The 20,122-nt window shown below is 35.1% G+C and overlaps 1 protein-coding gene across 3 annotated transcripts in view; it reads right to left on the bottom strand.

Moving 5' to 3' along the window:
• Positions 1-20,122, bottom strand: part of LOC105330392 (G-protein coupled receptor GRL101) — a 40,497-nt gene that overhangs the window by 10,680 nt on the left and 9,695 nt on the right. For all 3 annotated transcript variants that reach the window (XM_011432043.4, XM_011432042.4, XM_066086896.1), the window contains 12 exons: positions 18,060-18,218; positions 13,887-13,994; positions 13,511-13,627; positions 10,150-10,266; positions 9,195-9,290; positions 5,630-5,746; positions 5,353-5,520; positions 2,320-2,460; positions 2,018-2,140; positions 1,605-1,721; positions 1,283-1,417; positions 971-1,093 (listed from right to left, as the gene is read on the bottom strand). In XM_011432043.4, the coding sequence (XP_011430345.3) occupies positions 971-1,093; positions 1,283-1,417; positions 1,605-1,721; positions 2,018-2,140; positions 2,320-2,460; positions 5,353-5,520; positions 5,630-5,746; positions 9,195-9,290; positions 10,150-10,266; positions 13,511-13,627; positions 13,887-13,994; positions 18,060-18,218 (1,521 nt within the window). The remainder of the gene's footprint in view (positions 1-970; positions 1,094-1,282; positions 1,418-1,604; positions 1,722-2,017; positions 2,141-2,319; positions 2,461-5,352; positions 5,521-5,629; positions 5,747-9,194; positions 9,291-10,149; positions 10,267-13,510; positions 13,628-13,886; positions 13,995-18,059; positions 18,219-20,122) is intronic.

Here is a 20,122-nt window from a genome sequence, read left to right as displayed (position 1 = left end):
ATTTCATTTAACGCTATCTTTCTTCAAACTATAAAAAAAAAAATCGGCGTCAGGTTCGGAGGAGTTATTACGAGGAGAGAAGTCCTCCATTTACATCATCTTGACATTAACAGTTTGAACATTTTCATACACAAAGTAAATGTCTTAAACTTTAAGTGCGTTTGCAGGTTTCTCGTAATTCTTATTTTTGGAGAATGTAATTTTTTAATATTTTCGGGCAATAAATGTTAAGAATGATCTAGTTTGCCGACAAAATATCTCTGACACCGGGGTTGGGGTTATATTTTACGATCAAATGATCAAACACACTTATTGTGCATATGTTTGTTTGAAATGTCAAGTAATTTAAACTGACGCAGCTTGCAGATAGAAAGTTAATTATAAAATGTCGAAATCAATCGAAAAGCGCGCCTCCTTGGGCTTTATCGATATTTTATGCGGTTTGCTCATTACCAAGCACAAAATTTATGTCACAATTGACTTTGATTCTACGAAAAGTAAAAATATGGAATGTGCTGCGCCAACTTATTTTTGATATATATTTGATATAAATAAGACGATACTACTGATGTTATTTCTTCAAGTGTGTTGTGCAAAAGAAATATTTCTATCAAGTAATTTGTAACCGAATAGATTTGTTTGGCAAAGTTTAACCATCTCTTGGTGAACAAGAGTTTCAAACGATCGCCTATTTCTAAAATATACAATATTTCTAAGACTTTCACCAGCCTATTTCTAAGACTTTTGACAGCCTATTTAAAAATATACAATAGTCTATTTCTAAACTCATGATAGCCTATATCTAAGAATTTCGACAGCTTATTTCTAAAACTTACGACAAACTATTTCTAAGACTTACATCAATTTATTTATAAAGCTTACATCAGCCTATATCTCTAAGACTTCTAAGACTTACGACAGCCTATCTCTAAGACCCCTGAGAGCCTATAATGATGACTTTAAGACTTACGACAGCCTAGCTCGTCCCAGTAGGAATTGAGGGGGCAGTCGATAGTGATGTCACACACGACCGCCTCGTCGATACAGTAGGAGTTCCGGCACTTAAATTGACCGGAAGAACAGTTCGATTTCTCTGAAAATTAAATATCATAGTAATAACTCATATCAAAGGACACTTATCGCGAAAGAAAATGAGACCCACGGTAGGAAATATTGAACATAAACCTGTCAAACAAAATATCTACATCGTAAATCGGCTGTATGTTTTTAATGTCAAAGCAATTGGACTAGCACACAGCAGGAAAGTTAATAAGATACTAACTACATTGGTTGAGATAAAGGTTGGACTCGTCAGCACAACCTTTCCGTCGGTCGGCCGGCTTGTAGCACACAAACTTGGAATCGATACACTGCCCATTGTTGCACGTAAACTCGTTGTGATTGCAGGCCTGGCGAACTGTCAAATCGTAAGAAACTCAGCCAAAAACTTCATTTGAATAGAAATTAATAGAAACACCGCTGTTACACAACGCTTCGCAGAATTTGATGGTCTGATTTCCATACCATTATTCAATTGATTTATCGGACAACTACACGTAATGGCCGTTCATGTCGGCGGACAGGAAGTAGTTTATTATACGTACCACAGTCTGTTTCATCAGAAACATCCGGACAGTCCCGGAAGTAATCACACCATTGGACTTCTGGTATACATGGCCCACTTTTACAGCGTCTGTAGCCAGGGGGACAACTTATTTTATCTGAGAGAACAAAAACTAGATCTGGTAAACTTCAAATAAGTCCAAGGAAAGTATATTTCCGGTATTTTAATTTCAGCTAATATATCAAAATTAATTAGATGAATTTAAATATAAACGTTTTGAAATGAAAATGGCAATTTAATATCCATTGGAACCAAATTTATATAATAAGCAAAAAACTCCCTATCTGTTTCTTTTCATCATTGTGTAAGGGACAAAAAAATGGAGATGTGTCCCCCATTTATTGAGATTTTCCTGCCTTATCAATTGAGAGTTGGACCCTAACAGTCGCATACCACATTCCTCCTCATCTGAGCCGTCAAAACAGTCCGCCCGTCCGTCACAGCGGAGAGACGCGTTCACACATTGGCTGTTCTTGCACCGGAACTCCGCCTCTGTGCATCGTCGGAAAAACTTCTCTAGGATATAAAAAGAGAACCGGATAGAACATTTGGTTATTTGCTTTTAGATCTATATAATGAAAGATCGTGGTATTAATATGGTTTATATAATATATATAATTATATTTATATTCAAGTGTATGTCTATCTTTTTATTTATTTTGTCTATTTTACAGACAATTTACCAGTTTATTTACCACACATTTTTGTGTCCTCGTCTTCGCCATTTTGACAATCAATGAAGTAATCGCACAGCGACTTCCGGGGAATGCAGCGCCCCTCTGGACAAGGAAAGTAATCCCGACCGAAATCTCGACAATCAAGGTTAGTAGCGTTATCTGTGAGAGAAGAGAAATCTGCTGGAATAAAAACAGAGCGACAGACAAACAGTTTATTGTTGTTCAGTTTGATATTTTTAGAGAAAGTTGTCGACTATCATACAGAAGTGTTATGTTTTCAAGGAAATTTGATAACGATCGCAATGTTTTATGCTCCATATTTGCCAGCCCACCTAAAGAACGTCTGATGTGTTGTTGATCTGATTCGATCGTTAAACCACAAAAAGACAGAACTTAATGAGTATTAAATCTCACAGCAACACCCTGGCTTATCTGTTTGGAATTAGAAGATAATCGGCGCGAAAGGAATACTTTCCCGCCATGGGGTCACAGCGTGCAGGAGACAGAGTTGCATTTCATAACATTCAAACACTTTTTTAGTTTGATGCACAAAATAAAATAAAAATAAACATAGACTATGCTGGCTGTTAGCTGACGGGTTACCAGTAATCTAATTTGTGACACTTGAAAGGGAGAAAAAATCCCCTGAACACGTTAGTGACAGGTGCCAAGACAAATGATTGCCTGCTTATTATAATCCATACAACCGCAGCCAATTGTCAAACAGAAATTGTAGCGCAGCCACTGTACTTTATAGAGATGCTTCCGTACCCAAATACCCCAAATTAATGAGTCGTTTTAAATTTTTCCCTTCAGGAAAAGACGAGTGAACATTCTTTAATTTCTTATTGACATGACAGTGAACATTCTTGTGCGATAGTAAACAAGAGGCCTTCGGGATATAACACTCACCAAGCGTTCTCATTTCTGGGATTTTTTTAATCAAACGGTTGATTGACCATATGTTCTAATAATTCTTAAAAAGTAGATATTATATGATGGTGAAACGCCTGTGTCTGTATCTAGCAAGCGTTCATTGGACGAATCATTTTACATTTCATTTAAAACGGCTGAATGGTCATGGGCATTTTTAGGCTATATTGACCTCATTTAGGCAAAGAGCTCTTTATAGAGATACATAATAATATTTAAATTTTAAAGCCAAAATATTCTAGATTTTCTCTTTACTATATAATAGTAAATGGCCAAATGAATCATGTTTAAAAGTTGAATTTCGATCTGATGGTTAATCTGTCGACCACCCAGCCTCCTCAATAGAAATCTATTTTTTTTTTGCAAGGAACGGAGAATTTAACACACTCCAGATCATGAAATGAACCTTCAGACGAATTTTAATATCGTGCCTTAATAAAGAATGTATCCTGTTTGCTCACACGAAGAGAAGAATTTTCTGCTGCTCATTCCAAAATACACGAGTACTTATATATAGCTCATCGTAAACGTTTTTAAATTGTGCTAATGTTGTTTTTTTTGGAGGGGTGGGGGTTAATATATATCTTATTAATACATTGATATTACAATTTTCTTCTTTTTAATTCTTTATGTGAAAACCCATTCAGAATGATTCCCTAACCCCACGCTATGCATTGCCTTACGGACAATACATAAAACTTTGTCTACAGTTTTTTGATCAATGGTAAACTGGTATTGATGATTTTAACTTTTCTTGCAAGACAGTTTTAAGTAAATAATTTCATTTTTAGCGTCAATATTATTTTCCTTTAGATCCCTACCCTTTAAGCTGTATTAGCCTCTGTCCAATAAGGGCTTGTGAAAATAGGACCAGTATCGTCAACATTGACGATACACTGTAAATAGATGTACCGTAAAGAAAGCGGACAAGCAGAACCTGTCAATCAAAATCTTGTGCTAAATCTGGTTCAGGTGAGCTAAATAAGTTGAACAACTCTCGCGAGATCCGAGTCATTAATACTTAAGTACCCGTAATTGACAACGCTATCAGTGCAATATTCTATCATCGATTGTTGCGTAATATGTCTAACGCCCACTAAGAGTGTATCCCACTTTGTTTTACTGAAATCAAATGGCCAATCATCCCTCATTAAAACAATATACTATAGATCCGTTCTTGTTGTGTTTACTGTTTCCGAGATACGGAATGGCTCGACAAAGCCTCTGAAGGCCGAGTACCCCTGGGTATGGCTAGCGGTCCCCTGTTTGTCCCGATTCCTACATATCCGTAGAACTTTAGCACACTTCAATGTTATCATCTCACAAGGTGATAAGAAACAAAAGAACAGTTGGCTGCAAAACAAATCACTCATTATGGTTAATTGGTAAACTTTGCATTCGATCGCTCGCGAGACAAGCACTGCTGGTTAAAATCTAAATGGGTTCCCATGCATTAACTATATTATCAGTCTTATAATGGTTTAGAATTTTTTTTTATCATCTATAGCATGTTTTTTTGGTGGTACACATCGTTGTCAGATCTACTTCAATTTCATTTGTGCAATTAGGTTGGCGCAGTCCATTTATACTGATTTGACAATTGAAGACTAATAGATTCTATGGTTAGGTTTTTTGTTGTCTGCGGTCCCTAGCTTAAGTATACCGTCAAATTGGTATTTATAATTTTCTACTGTATCACTGGCAATGGTGATGTTCTTGGTTTGAATTGGTTTTGGTATAAGTATAACAAAATCGTACACAAAACCCATCTTGTATCAACCTCTCGATTCTAACTTTTATCTATTTTGACCTCGGTTCACATACGGTAGGAGCGACAGAGAAGATATCCCTGTTTGTAAACAGCAGATTTGTGCGTCCTCAGTGACAGACACACTACAACCTTCATGAAGCCGGTAAAGATACAAATCTCTGAATGACAGACATGTACAACCATTTGTAGCTGATACAGATACCCATCAACCACTGACAGATATGTACAACCATTTGTAGCTGATATAGAGATATCAATCTCCTGTTGTCAGAGCCTTGAGTACTTACCGCCCTGTTGTCAGGGATCTCAGTACTTACATCACTGTTGACAGACCTCATGGTACTTACAGCCCTGTTGAAGCTTGTTCAGGCAAAACATTTCGTCGGAGCCCCTCTCGTTGTTGTAGCAGTCATTGTGGCCGTCACACAGGTACTGATTGTCAATACACCGTTCCACCCTCAGCTCGTATAGTAACTTACACGGGAACGACTCCCCCAAGCGGCACACCGACGCCCCTGAGGAAAGATAACCCACTGAGACTGACAGTGTAAAACATTTTGTTTGTAATTATTACAAGAGGTCTGATTAAACTGTATTTCAATGAAGTATGAATATTTGTCCTACCACAGTCCATCTCGTCTTCACAGCTTTCTCCACAGTCGCAGAACCAATCGCAGTGATTGGCTTTTCCCAGACAACGCCCATTTCTGCACCGGAAGCCATCATCGCACGATTCTGTGCCTACAAGATCGGTTTAAATTTAGTGGAGACCAAAATGAACTGGAAATAGGCTTCAAAACCTTGCAACTAATTTTGGAAAGGCCACGACTTTTGCCACTATTTTGAATCTCTATTTTCCGTAAAACTATTGTTAAGTGATGTTGTGCAGTGGGCATTTTGCTTCCAACTCTTAATTAAATGCAATTAACAGAATGATTTGACATAACGTGACATTTTAGACTTGAATTAGAGTTGACTTTTCTTTCAACATGACACAGAAGTAGCGTCGTCGCACCTTGCAGCGAGCAATACATCTCCTGTGAGTCGGTCAGGGGACAGGTCTCGACAGGGAACGATGTTAACTAGGTAAAATTGTTCAAGGAAAGTCAAGATTAATGGCGTCTGCTGTAATTTTGACAGAATCAGTGACAACGTGGCTATTGGGAAGAAAGAGGGACCGTAGAGGAGACAGATCGACATGAAGCGACCAGTTCCTGACGGTGTCACTTCAATTTATAGCGAGGATTATATCCAAAACACCGACCAAAACGTAAAAATCGCTCCCGACATCAGAAAAAAACAGGTAGCCCCTAAGGTGGCAGGAGATAGTTTCGAAGGAAAGACCCGTCAAAATTTTGAAATAAAGGGAAAATCTGAGATTTGGCTGGTTATTTGAGGGGTATAAATTGCTAGAATATCTATTGCATTCATTTTGTGGATAGAGGAGCTCATGTCAATTTCATTGATATATGACACTATTATACTGGTAGCACTTTTCATCAGATATGGAATGAAAATGCGAAACTGTGGCCAAAATTTTCACTTTCGGTTTTGTGCTTGAAAAGTAGGGTGGGTTCAGAACACGAAATGTCACTCGAAAAGAAGGTGATTGACCCCCCATCAATTGGTGATTATTTGCATGGGTATTCATTGAGCTACCAATCCTATGGTAGTTTATGGCAGTTGCTCGGGACTGGAGCATAGTGCTGGACCCGTGAAAATGTGAAAAAAGGGCAATTTTTCAGAAAATTTTGAGACCGTCCCCGGCTATTCTATATAGTGATATATGTAAGTTGTACTTGTTTTATTCTTAAATGTTTAAAAATTCTCAAGAGTCGGGACCATGTGACCCATGCATGCAAACCAATTTTAGCAAATTTAAAAATCCACTGAAAATTAAATCACATATATGAGCACTATCTGCCTCACATTTCTCGACCAAAAAAACTATCCCCTGCCACCTAACAGATCCATTACCAGCACCGCTATCGTCTACTTCTCCGCCATGTGAAAGCTTTAAGTACTAGTAATCCATTGATCAACGATTGGAATACAGAACCTTTGCGTTCTTTCTTTGATGAAACTTTGATTTCATACATACGATTCAGTTCGTCTCTAGGAGCAGGAGAGCAGCACAATAGAAGCTCATTAAAGAGTCATGAATAATATGCATTTTAACGAAGAAAAAACCAAAATCTGTCCACAATGATTAGCATTTACATGGAGTCGTTCATCAGCTTTGGACAAAAGGTTTTGTAGGAACTGTTAAAATTCTTGGGATAACGATTTCCTGACAAATAAAGATATTGAGTACTAATTTATAGATTAAAATACACAGGGAGAAAGCAAAACAGGTTAAGAGAAAGACATAGCAAGCACTCAATCGCTTCCGAACCATTTCATTATAGGGTTCAGGAGATGAGGCGTGCTTGCAGGTACCCGCTCTGTTGAACAGATCTTTGGTGTCCATTCTTGACCCAATTAGGTAACTCAATCGTCTGTGCGCATGTGTAAGAATTTGAACTAGGGTTTATGACCTTAAAAATTAAGCATGACAAAAAGACATACTTTTCCAACATATCTGTCTAGATAACTTTTAAAGAAATCGCCGTTGTACCCACGAATTCTTTAGAGGATTAAGTCTTTCATACCGGGAATGATTTTTTTTTCTTTAAACAGAAGATAACTACCTTAAATTATCATGAAGACGTACGTGCAGTCCTCGTCATGAATAAGGTTGACCATAAATATAATACATATACAAAATACACACCCTGTCAATCAGCATAAAATAAGACAAACGTACGTTTTATTGAATAGGTAATATTTTTTTCATTATAAAAAAAATCTCATTTACTTCATTTGATCATCTGTAAGAATATTGCTTTTCCTCATTTCATTAAGAAGGAAACATTTATTCCACCGCCAAGTGCTCGGAATCTGTGAATTTTGGATTATGTCCTATAATTAAAGGTCAATGTCCTATAATTATAGGTCTCTACTGTCCAGATAAAGAACTGCATGTTTTACTGCTAAACAACAATAGTCGCCGAGAATTTGTCTCATCGCTTCAGTAATTGTTGGGTACACGACGTTTTACAGTAGGTACTTATCACATTGGTAACTTGCATTCCTTTTGACCTTGACCTTAAATCGGATTACCTTGCCACCAACAGATGTCATGAAAGTAATGCGGTGATGTAAGGGAAATTAAAAGATAATTTAAAAATAAGATTTCATTACCCAAATGCTCAAACGGGTGCATTTCTTGTATTTTTGCAACAATGCACACGTTGTACAGCATTGATACATGATTAAATTAATTATCTGTTAGTACACTGTATTATTCAATGAAGTATAATGCGGTATTTGTTAGCTAGCTTATGTGTATTAATAACAGTTAGTATATAAAACATGAATTCATATAAAATGGTGTATGGATTAGCAAATAATTTCAAATTGTTTAAAATAAATGTATATAATCTATTTAGACTGTTTCCGGTTATATTTCCAATCAGAGATGAAGTGATCGTATCTTTAGAAATATAGTGAGTGATTCATAAGCCATTTCCTTCGCCTATTTCTATTTCTGAATAATAAAAGAACATATTCAAAACCTACTTTACGATTCCAATCGTTTTTCTCATTTCTAACCTCCGTTGATTTATAATTTGAACTCTCCATTTAGAGAGAATGGAATTGCAGTGTTCAGTCTGTTAACGAACAAGTTTTTCTTGTAAAGACTTTAATAATCTATTTATGATGACGCGGATGAGGAGTGTGTTACCCATAATTCCCCACTGAGACCCGCTGTCAGACTGCCGAACTGTTGTGTTCATGAGTGGGGGAGAATAGCATAGCTCGCTCTGAAATGATTTCAGATGAGTTTTCTCGCCGACTGAGCAATATTTTACAGCTTTAATGATCTCTTAGGGAGATTTTTTTATAGGATCGAAAACGAAACAATTTGTTACATTTATAAGGTATTAAGGGATTCCCTAGGATAGAAGTACGTCCATTCAAGGGTTCTCAATTATTTAGCCTCAGTTTTAATGATTCAATCATCAGAGCAGATGATTTAATAGTCTTGAGTGAGTGACAAAGTAGAATGATTTACAGAGAAGTTAACTTTAAAAAAAATGTGACTAGGGACTGACCTTAGTTGGTCAAGTTTGATCCGGGTACTTACAATTGGACTCATCTGATTGGTCGGCACAATCCTGGAATCCGTCACATACGCTGCTCTGGTATCTATAGAAACCGGAGCCGCAGCGGTGGTACCGATCTGTAAGAGGTACAAAAACGAACCAGTCAGAATTGTTGGCTATTAACAGGCCGCCGCTTTGGACATTTTTGGAGTGGACACGTGCTATGAAGGGATTATTGTAGCGATCCAAGAATTAAACCAGGATAACTTCTAATTATATTCTTTAAAAAAAAACCCAGAAAAAGAACAATACATCACAAACAAAAGACACCCAAATACTAGTATAATTCCCAAGGTCCCCCTCCTCCCAAAGCAAACAAACATCACGCACAAACAAAAACACAAAAAGGGGAGCAAGAATCTATAATATACGTTCACTAGAAACACATGAACGGTAAAAATGTTCTAGTTTGAAAAATAAACCTTGCCAAAATATACAAAATATAACAATTAACAAAACCAGTGCACCAGAGAGCTTGGTACATGTAGCATTATTTATATCAATAGATCTAATGCAACCATAAATACATATAGGAATTATTCATCACGCGACTTATAATAGTAAGCGACCTTCGTGCGTTAAATCAAGTCAAATGTGGCCGTACGCCTAATTCATTACAGAATGAAATATCAGATAAATGATTGCTACATTGATAAGATGGGGTAACCAGGAATGTCAAAAATTATAAAGATGTTGTGACAGGTGAAATTGCAGATATAATTATACAGTTTTCACGACATTTGAATTGGATGAAATTCAAAATGTCTGGTTGATTGCGTGCATGCATAATCCGAGAAGTTGTTCAAGGTTGCGAGATAAAATGGGGGAAGGGGGATGAGGATTGAAATTGCAAGGGCCAAAAAATATAAGATGAAAAAGATTGTGCTCTGGTCAGTATGTTATCTTATAACATTGCCATAGCTACACGTTTCTCACCGCAGTTTTCCTCGTCACTTCCGTCGAAGCAGTCCTTGAACCCGTCACACAGAAGATCAAGGTTCACGCACTGTTTGTTCCGACATTCAAACTGAGTGGCATAGCATTCTGGGTAAGCTGGCGAATAGAAACGTAAAATGGCGCTCAATCATCATTTATGTATGTACCGTTTAGATCGATTCGCCATGTATCAATAAAATAAATGTGTGTTGCCTAAAGCCAGAATAATAACGAATAAATGAAACAAAACATATTTGTAGCATTTAACCAAACTGACAGCAATATATCAGTTAAAAGTAATAGTTTTGTAGCATACAGCAAGTATAGCTATAGAAAACGAAAAATCTATTTTAGCGTAAAACTATGTAGAATAGCTTTGTATCAGTACGTACCCTTAATTAAAACATGTATGGTTCATAGCATTTGTTGCATATAGTCAATATAGCACTAAGTCAACACTACGGAATATATTTGTAGCATATGCCAAATTAGTGTTGATCAATAAACAAAATCTATTAAAAGGGTCATTTAACTAGAAAAGCTGTACCTGTTAACAGCGTGTTTAAACATGTAACGATCAGGGCAGCGTTTTACAAAAGGACTTACGACAAAATGAATGAATGCTAATTAATCACCAACTAATCAATGAATTATTCTTATGGCTGGAAAATATAATTATGGGACTTGAAATATTTGTTAACAAATGGTTTTATGTCAATTTTGTTCTCTTAAACCATTTTACGAGACTGTAAATATTTACGACTTGGCCGTAAGTTCTTTTGTAAAATGCAGCCCAGAACCATACTGCCAAAAAAGCCAAGTATGAATAATCCATGTAATCTATTTGTATACTTAGCGTAAAATGGTAGTAAACCAGAGCGTGTTGTAGCGCATAGCCAGAATAATCATAAATAAATAAACAAAAATACAGGTATATTCCTAACTCTTTGGCAGAATATAGCCATGTACTAGTATTAATTATCAGCATGGATAAATAAATAGAATTTTCCAAAAATTACACGTTTAATAAATTAATAGAGTTTGTATCAGTAACCCTGAGTATCTTGTATCAGGAATGTGCAAACATCATAAATATGTCATTTATGGATATTGGTGACACCATTACGTTTTTACTTTGAAATATTGTATTATCTTTAAGCTTGATAATATACATGTAAGTGCTTCTCTGATATTTGAACAATTTTCCAGATAATTAGCTAATTGTTATTGGCAAAACACTCCTTAAAGCGGTATAAATCATATACTAGACAAAAGACGGGTTGTTGGCGGGAGCGGATCTAGCCTCCTTGTGGTGGCGGATCACTTCCCTCTTATACAACTCTTTCATTGACTGACTTGATCGTTTCACTCTTCAAATTATATTTTCCTATATCAACATAGCGTTATTTCTAATAATCAATGGACGGAATACGGCTAATTGTTATTAAATGTTCTTAATTAGGTCACGAGAGGAGTTCGATGAGATATTCCATGAAACGGAAATTGATTTCGCTGTAAGTTTTGCCACAACTCCCTGATCAATGAGTTTATTGGGCGCGAATTGAAGGGGTTCTACACAGCATCTACCCAGTCGTAGAACTGGACCACTCATTACTGGTGACAGACAATTTCTCCAGGCACTTCATACAGTCAATATCTTATATTTTTTTCTTCAAACAAATAACAAATCGTTGCACAATTGCAAAACCTCACTTAACAAATAATAAATCGTTGCAAATTGCAAAACTTCACTCCCACCCCATTTATTTTTTAATGAATCATTGTTTTCAATATAATTGGTATATCGAAATCAAGAAACAGTTCCATTAATAGTAAAACACTGGATTCAAGGAACCATTCAAACACAGTATACTCTATACTCTTAAACTATCCAAGATAATTTTAATGACTAATTTTAGCCATTGCTTTTGCATACGAATCATCAGTTTCTGGTTCATTCAACAGTTTCATTCAATATATCGAATATTCATTCAAAGCTGCCAGCGCGATTGCATTCAAAAGGATGCTGCAATAACCAAATTATTTTTGTCATAAATCACTGTTCATTATAATTGTCTGATTCCGTAAACATTTGACAAGTTTAAGGATGATAAATGAGTTTTGACACGACTGGCTTAAAAACACTGAAGATTTCCTCGAAATCAGACCAAAAACTGCCACAGATAACGGTCAGGGGGACCTATCCAGGATCCGCTTCTGTAAATCTGTGACATAACATCTCCCTGATCTAACAGGACATACTCCAAATAAACACCACCCTAGGTGCGCTTTGAAAAAGGTAATAATTTAAACACTGTGTTTAATTGATTTTATCCAAAAAAAATAATGAGCCTCTAAAGGGAAAATGATTTATATAAAACAATTCGAGAGAACGAATGGATAACGGAAGCGCTTCCGGTACAGCTGACATTTGTCTATCAACGGGTCTACAAATGCTCAAATGACGATACCTAAGGAAAGACAAGCTGTCCTTGTATATCAATGCACTAGTTTGCATCTTTTATCAAACTGTATTCTAATGTCAATAGAGATCTCAGATAACGCGTTATTCACTGTCCACAGATTGCACTGTATTCAGACCTTGTTGTCTACATACCCCGTACTCGTACATATTCATGACAGATCTGCAATACAGTATGCGTGCAGCAAAGCATTTGTAAAATTGGTAGCATCTTAACTCTCTAGAAAGATGAATGAACAGGAATTCTTGGAAAGGACTGCGATTCAATGACTTACGAGAAGCAATTATCCATTACCAGCGACATCGCGGTCTAATTAAACTAATGCTATACATGATAGCTCGAACCATAATAAATGACAGCAAGTGTTGAAGATGAGGGCTCTCCTCTTACAGTTGTACATAATAACGCGCAAAGCAGAGAACAAACATCCGGTGGTATATCAAATTATAATGTCTGAGAAATAAACTATTAATTGTGAACGCCAGTGATGCAAGAGGCCCACAGACCTCGAATAAGTGAATCTGGAGAAACTGGTTCAAAGAAATCGTTTGTAAGCCGAACACAAAAAAAAATGTTTATGAGAATTCAAGGACTTGCGTTATAACCAACATAATTGATAACATTTGGGATTTGGTGGAAAAAACTTATCTTAAGTAATTATAAATAATAAAAAACCAAATCTATTTACCTATTATTCTAGCATAAAATTAGGAAAGAATAAAAGAAATACCAATGCCTGGGGAGAGAGAGAGGGGCGGAGAGTGAGAGAGAGACAGAGACAGAGAGACAAAGAGAGAAACCCAAATAGACAGTGACTTAAAAAGACAAAGAATAAGGCAGTGGGAGTTGTCTCCCGTTTTCAAACTGTTATAACTCACCACAATTGACTTCGTCGCTGTTGTCTCCACAGTTGTCCTCGATGTCACAGAAGTTGTCACGTGGTACACAGTAGTGATTCTTACATTTCCCGTGAGTAGGAGGACAGGCGTAGGTAACTGAATGAACAGACAAATATCACACAATTGATCAATTAAAAAAGCTTTTATATTATGTTGAATAATAGTAAAAAAAGATTAAAGATAAAATAATGAAATGGTGATAAGTTGTAAGTAAATAAACTATCAATGATAAATTACGAAACAAACACTGATGAGTTGCTGAATTTATTCGTTGAAAAATGAGTAAGAACTGATTAAATGAGGTGATAGGGGATGATATGAGGTGATGACTGAATGATATGACTCGGTGACTTACTACAGTCCTTCTCGTCCAGACCGTCACTGCAGTCTTCAGTCCTGTCACATCGCCGGATCAGGTCGATACAGGTCGTACTGTTACACTGGAACTCCGTGCTTAGACAGCCTGTAACGTACAACATCATACATTGTAGCTTATATCTGGTATATACAATGTAATAACCTATACCAGGTCTTTACAATGTAAAAGCCTTTCTCAGGTCTATAGAATGTAATAACCTGTATCAGGTCTTTACAATGTAATAACATATATCAGGTCTTTACAATGAAATAGCCTTTATCAGGTCTATACAATGTAATAATCTATACCAGGTTTATACAATGTAATAACCTATACCAGGTCTATACAATGTAATAACATATATCAAGTCTTTACAATGTAATAACTTATATATATTCTATACAATGTGATAACCTATACCAGGTATATACAATGTGATAACCTATACCAGGTATATACAATGTGATAACCTATATCAAGTCTTTACAATGTAATAACCTATACCAGGTCTTTGCAATATAATAACTTATATAAGGTCTATACAATGTTATAACCTATATCAAGTCTTTACAATGAAATAGCCTTAATCAGGTTTTTACAATGTAATAACCTATACCATGTCTATACAATGTAATAACATATATCAAGTCTTTACAATGTAATAACTTATATATGGTCTATACAATGTAATAACCTATACCAGGTCTTTGCAATATAATAATTTATATAAGGTCTATACAATGTTATAACCTATATCAAGTCTTTACAATGAAATAGCCTTAATCAGGTCTTTATAATGTAATAACCTATACCAGGTATATACAATGTTATAACTTATATCAAGTCTTTACAATGAAATAGCCTTTATCAGGTCTATACAATGTAATAATCTATACCAGGTTTATACAATGTAATAACCTATACCAGGTCTTTACAATGTAATAACATATATCAAGTCTTTACAATGTAATAACTTATATATGGTCTATACAATGTGATAACCTATACCAGGTATATACAATGTGATAACCTATATCAGGTTTTTACAATGTAATAACCTATAACAGGTCTTTGCAATATAATAACTTATATAAGGTCTATACAATGTTATAACCTATATCAAGTCTTTACAATGAAATAGCCTAAATAAGGTCTTTACAATGTAATAACCTATACCATGTCTTTACAATGTATTAACATATATCAAGTCTTTACAATGAAATAGCCTTAATCAGGTCTTTACAATGTAATAACATATTTCTGGTCTATACAATGTAATAACCTATACCAGTTCTAGTAATAACATACATCAGGTCTAGACAATGTAATAACATATATCAGGTCTTTAATATGTAATAACATATATCAGGTCTTTAATATGTAATAACATAAAGCAGGTCTTTACAATGTAATAACCTATACCAGGTCTTTACAATGTAATAACTTATATAAGGTCTATACAATGTCATAACCTATATCAGGTCTTTACAATGTTATATCCTATATCAGGTCTTTACAATGTAATAACCTATACCAGGTTTATACAATGTAATAACCTATATCAGGTCTATACAATGTGATATTCTATACCAGGTATATACAATGTAATAACCTATATCAGGTCTTTACAATGTAATAACTTATATAAGGTCTATATAATGTAATAACCTATATCAGGTCTTTACAATGTAATAACTTATACAAGGTCTATACAATGTTATATCCTATATCAAGTCTTTACAATGTAATAACTTATATAAGGTCTATACAATGTTATATCCTATATCAGGTCTTTACAATGTAATAACATATATCAGGTCTTTACAATGTAATAACTTATATAAGGTCAATAAAATGTTATATCCTATATAAGGTATATCCAGGTTGTGTTGTTACACTAATACTCCGTGATCAGACATCCAGTCACTACAAAATTTCAATCTGTAGCAGTTAAATCTTATAACATCCATTTGAAAAATAACTCTTAGACAAAGATGCTTTACCAAAATGAAAATAATGATAATCTTAACCGACATTACTTAAAATATTAACAAACGACGCAACACTAACGAACCAAGACAAACATAAGGCGTAAACAAACGGAGGATATACGAACATTCACAGGGAAAACTTAGACCGTTCAGTTAAAACTGAAAGGTACCTTTCAGTAACATTTCAGTCACTGAATGGCAGGTACCTTTCTGTGGCCATTCAGTCACTTTCAGTTACTTTTAAGTCATATTTCAGTGACCATTAAGTTACCATTCCGTCATTGTTTTATTTTATGACGACAATTTAGAGCTGATATAACCATTTCTTTAGACTTATCAAAATACAGATATATATTGTTGCAAATCTAAATTTATTGTTAAATGTTATATGTGTTTTATGTGCAATATAAATCAGAAGATCTATATATGCCTAAAATGATAGGGGAAAATAAGAAGACGCAATAAGAAATATTGATAAGTGTTTGTGATCAGATTAAAATCAAAATCAATAGGCACTTTATGTTTCGAGAAAGATAGCATTAAATCACAGAGGAAAGGTACACACAGCTAAATAGTGATCATATTTTATTTTAAGAGATGACTGCCGATAATTCTCTTTGATAATGGTCGCTATCTCTCGGATCATCAACACATAATATGATAGGAAATTACCGAGCCATGTGCTACTTCGCCTCATTACTCTCAAATCACCCTTGGTTGATTTATAGTAAACAGAAAATTTGTTATGAATACAGCACGTTTTCCAATTCATTTCTGCGTCAGATATACTAATGTCTCTGTATGATATAGATCGTGGCTTGATTTGTGAGCAACAGGAAGGGAAGAGGTTTCATGTATTACTTTATATACGTAAAGAATCTGCGCGTGTTGGCACGTGGTTGTTTGTTGTCCAGAGTTGTTTCGGTTCATGATAAAAACATCGCTAACGGCCAGTGGAGGGGCATATTTAAGCCATCACCCCTTACCCTGACTGATGGTGCGTATGCTCACTGCATGCCTGAGTGACAGGGTGTTGACGGGGGGAGGTTCTGAGGGGGATACCTATCACGCCATCTGTCCACATCTATCTCACCTCCTCTATTTATAAAGCTATTTAACTGTCCGTCCAATGAACCAATCAGAGAATGACAGAGAGCGTCGAACTTCTCTGTCATCATATGTTCAAAGACATACATATGTATTTACAGCAAAATCTTATGAAAGTAGCGGGTTATTTTTTTAATCAAGTTGGATGTATCATCAGCTTAAAAATAAAGGAAGCAAAATTAATTTGCCGCCAAAAAATAACAGCGATGATATTTAAATCTCTTTTTTTTAATTAATCCTTAACCCAATAAATTTTCTTATTAATTTGTGAAATATTCATTGTCAGCTCGAAGGTGAAAGAAAGTAAATTTGATTTGAAATTAAATAGTGACCAAAAAAAAATACGCAAAAACGTTGAAAAATATTCAAATAACTGTTCTTTTTTCCATTTTTCAGATGTTGTTTTGACTACAAATATCATCTTTCATTAATTTGCTGCATGAAATATACAGGAGCTGATTCGATAAAATGCGAGTGAAAACACCAAAACAATATATAAATCAATTTCTTCCTAGAGTCGGGGTTTACTGGAGGAACCCTGATCGTCCATCATCCTTGACTCCCTGTCCATCTGGTGTACTCTAAGATTGCTGCACAGATGATGTGACCAAAACAACCACTGTTGGATTATGTAAGACCATACACGTAACATTGCGAATCGACAACATTAAAACTCCTACTGGACTCAAAATAAACCAAATGGTGCCATAAAATCCTATTACGATTGGTAATAAGCATTAAATCATTGAATCAAAACAATTTGCGCCGTTCAATAAAATATACTTAGTACTGTCTATCTTCACAAAAATGGTTCAATTTACAAATATAATTAAAAATCTATTTCTGTACTATTATTATGACTAAAATCAAAAAGCTTAATTGACACACCAACCCCCCCCTAACAACCCCCCAACCCCCCCCAAAAAAAGAAAAAAAGAAAAAAGAATTAATATCTTGAAATATATTCTTGTTAAGAACCAGTTTGATGAATATATAGAGAATATATAATAATTTGGACCACTAACTTTCAATTTTCAACTTTTATTTTACACCGAACAATTTAAACCCTTACCACAGGTAGCTATATCCTCGTCAAGGCCGTTCGTGCAATCGTTGACCCCGTTACACTTGAGTTGGTTAGGAATGCAGTCTTTCTGGTCACACATGAAAACATCCGGTCCTGTGCAGTCACTCAGAGTGGGTGGGGTTTTTTGTTGCACCAGCAGTGGGTCTGAAACAAGAACAAAAACACTTCGAATATAGAAAATGGATTTTACCCAGAAAGCACGACAATTCTGCACAAAAATCTTAATCCTGGTGAAAAAATATCATTTTCATTCCGATCTGTAGCTTGGACCCATAATTAGAATGAGAATATATCAAACATGAAAACACAAAATAAATAAATACACAAATAAACATGAGGAGTTTCTTAATTCGTTAGGTAAAAATGTCACCTTGAACCACAGGCGCCTGACATTATAAATATTTCTTTTTATAGTAAGATGATTCCCTGTACTATAATGAATACTAGTAACATAGTACAGGGAAATACCATAAAAAGAAATATTTTTTTAAGTCAGGCCCATATGCCTTGAATGTGTCATATCAAATATATAAAGCGTTTGAGATAAATTAAGATTGTAATAGACTAAGATTTTAATATCAGTTCTATGTAAAAATCACATATTTATCTGGAGGTAAAAAACCTCACCAAAGTCAATCAACTTAAACGTACGAAGAAAAGAAGTGACTATGCGTGGCTACGAATTTTGATTCGTACATCGATCTTAATGAATAAAGAACTGCCATTATCATTTACAGATTTAAAAAAAACATGCAACTAATTTACGTTCAGCAGGGAGAGATAATTGGAAATAATTGCATATGAATTTTTCAAAGAGTATTTTATTTCTTATTCTAGAACATTTTAAAATATTGAAAAATGAGATGCAATGCATTCATCTAACAGGGAGACTTAATTTTGTGTTCTGGGATATAAAGGCACCAATTACTTTTATTGTTATTATAACAATACAACAGTGTATCTATCTTCTGGAAACCACCCGTCAGTTCAGTGACCATCTGAAAGGATTTGTCACCAACATTCCCTGAGTTTTCTCTACCACGGTCACTCAGGTTCAGAGTACATGTATAATGACTCCTCCCTTACCCTCAAAGATCTACAGTGAATCAATGACTCATCCCTTACCCTCAAATATTTAACCTCTATAGTTAATCAATGACTCCTCCCTTACCCTCAAACCTCTATAGTTAATCAATGACTCCTCCCTTACCCTCAAGCCTCTAATGTGAAGTAATGACTCCTCTTTCTGTAATCTCATTAATGATATAACGCATCTTTATTTCACACTAGATCCCTTATATCCAAAATTTCAATTTCTTGCGATCAGCGGAATTCCGCAGTGTTGCAGGCGAAAGTTACCGCAATTAGTTTTGGCTTCCGTATAACACTCATATACCACACATACCAGGCCGTCACACCGTGGGCTTATGCCCCCCCCCCCCATATTTACTATAGTAGAGGTTACATAAATTTATTGTGAACACTTGCCTAGCACGCGGAGATACAGGCAGTGTTCAATAGTCTATTTACATGTACATGTACGAAAGTCATGTTAGTCTATCTTTAAATTTTCAAAATGTACAAAATATTGCAATAAAGTATGATCAAATATTGAAGGTTCAAATGCCCGTTGATAAAAATAATTATATTTATAAAAAAATAATAACGTTTTATATATAAGTACGGATTTAGGAGCATATTCAAAATCAGTAAGGTACTACAATGTCTTTTTATCCAAATATTGCAACATGTATATATATAAATGGATTCTTTACCGACTACATCATGCACAAATGTATATCTAAAGATTTTTTTACTTATATTATAAAATCTTTAAGGTCATCTTCATACTGAGAGAATGTAATGTACAATACCAAAACACGTGATTGATATCATAGATCAAAAAATTGTTAATATAAAAGTACTCTAGAAGCGTTTATAGTGATGACAAGGACCAAACAAAGCTTAAACAATACTTAATTAATCCAGTCAGCAACTACGTCGTTGTGTAATAGACACATTGCAGCACAGAAAATGAAAGTAGCTAT

The sequence above is a fragment of the Magallana gigas genome, chromosome 6 (genome assembly GCF_963853765.1).
Source record: "Magallana gigas chromosome 6, xbMagGiga1.1, whole genome shotgun sequence".
NCBI lineage: Eukaryota > Metazoa > Mollusca > Bivalvia > Ostreida > Ostreidae > Magallana > Magallana gigas.
Note: the sequence above shows the minus strand (reverse complement) of the source record. Positions and strands in the feature narration are given on the sequence as shown.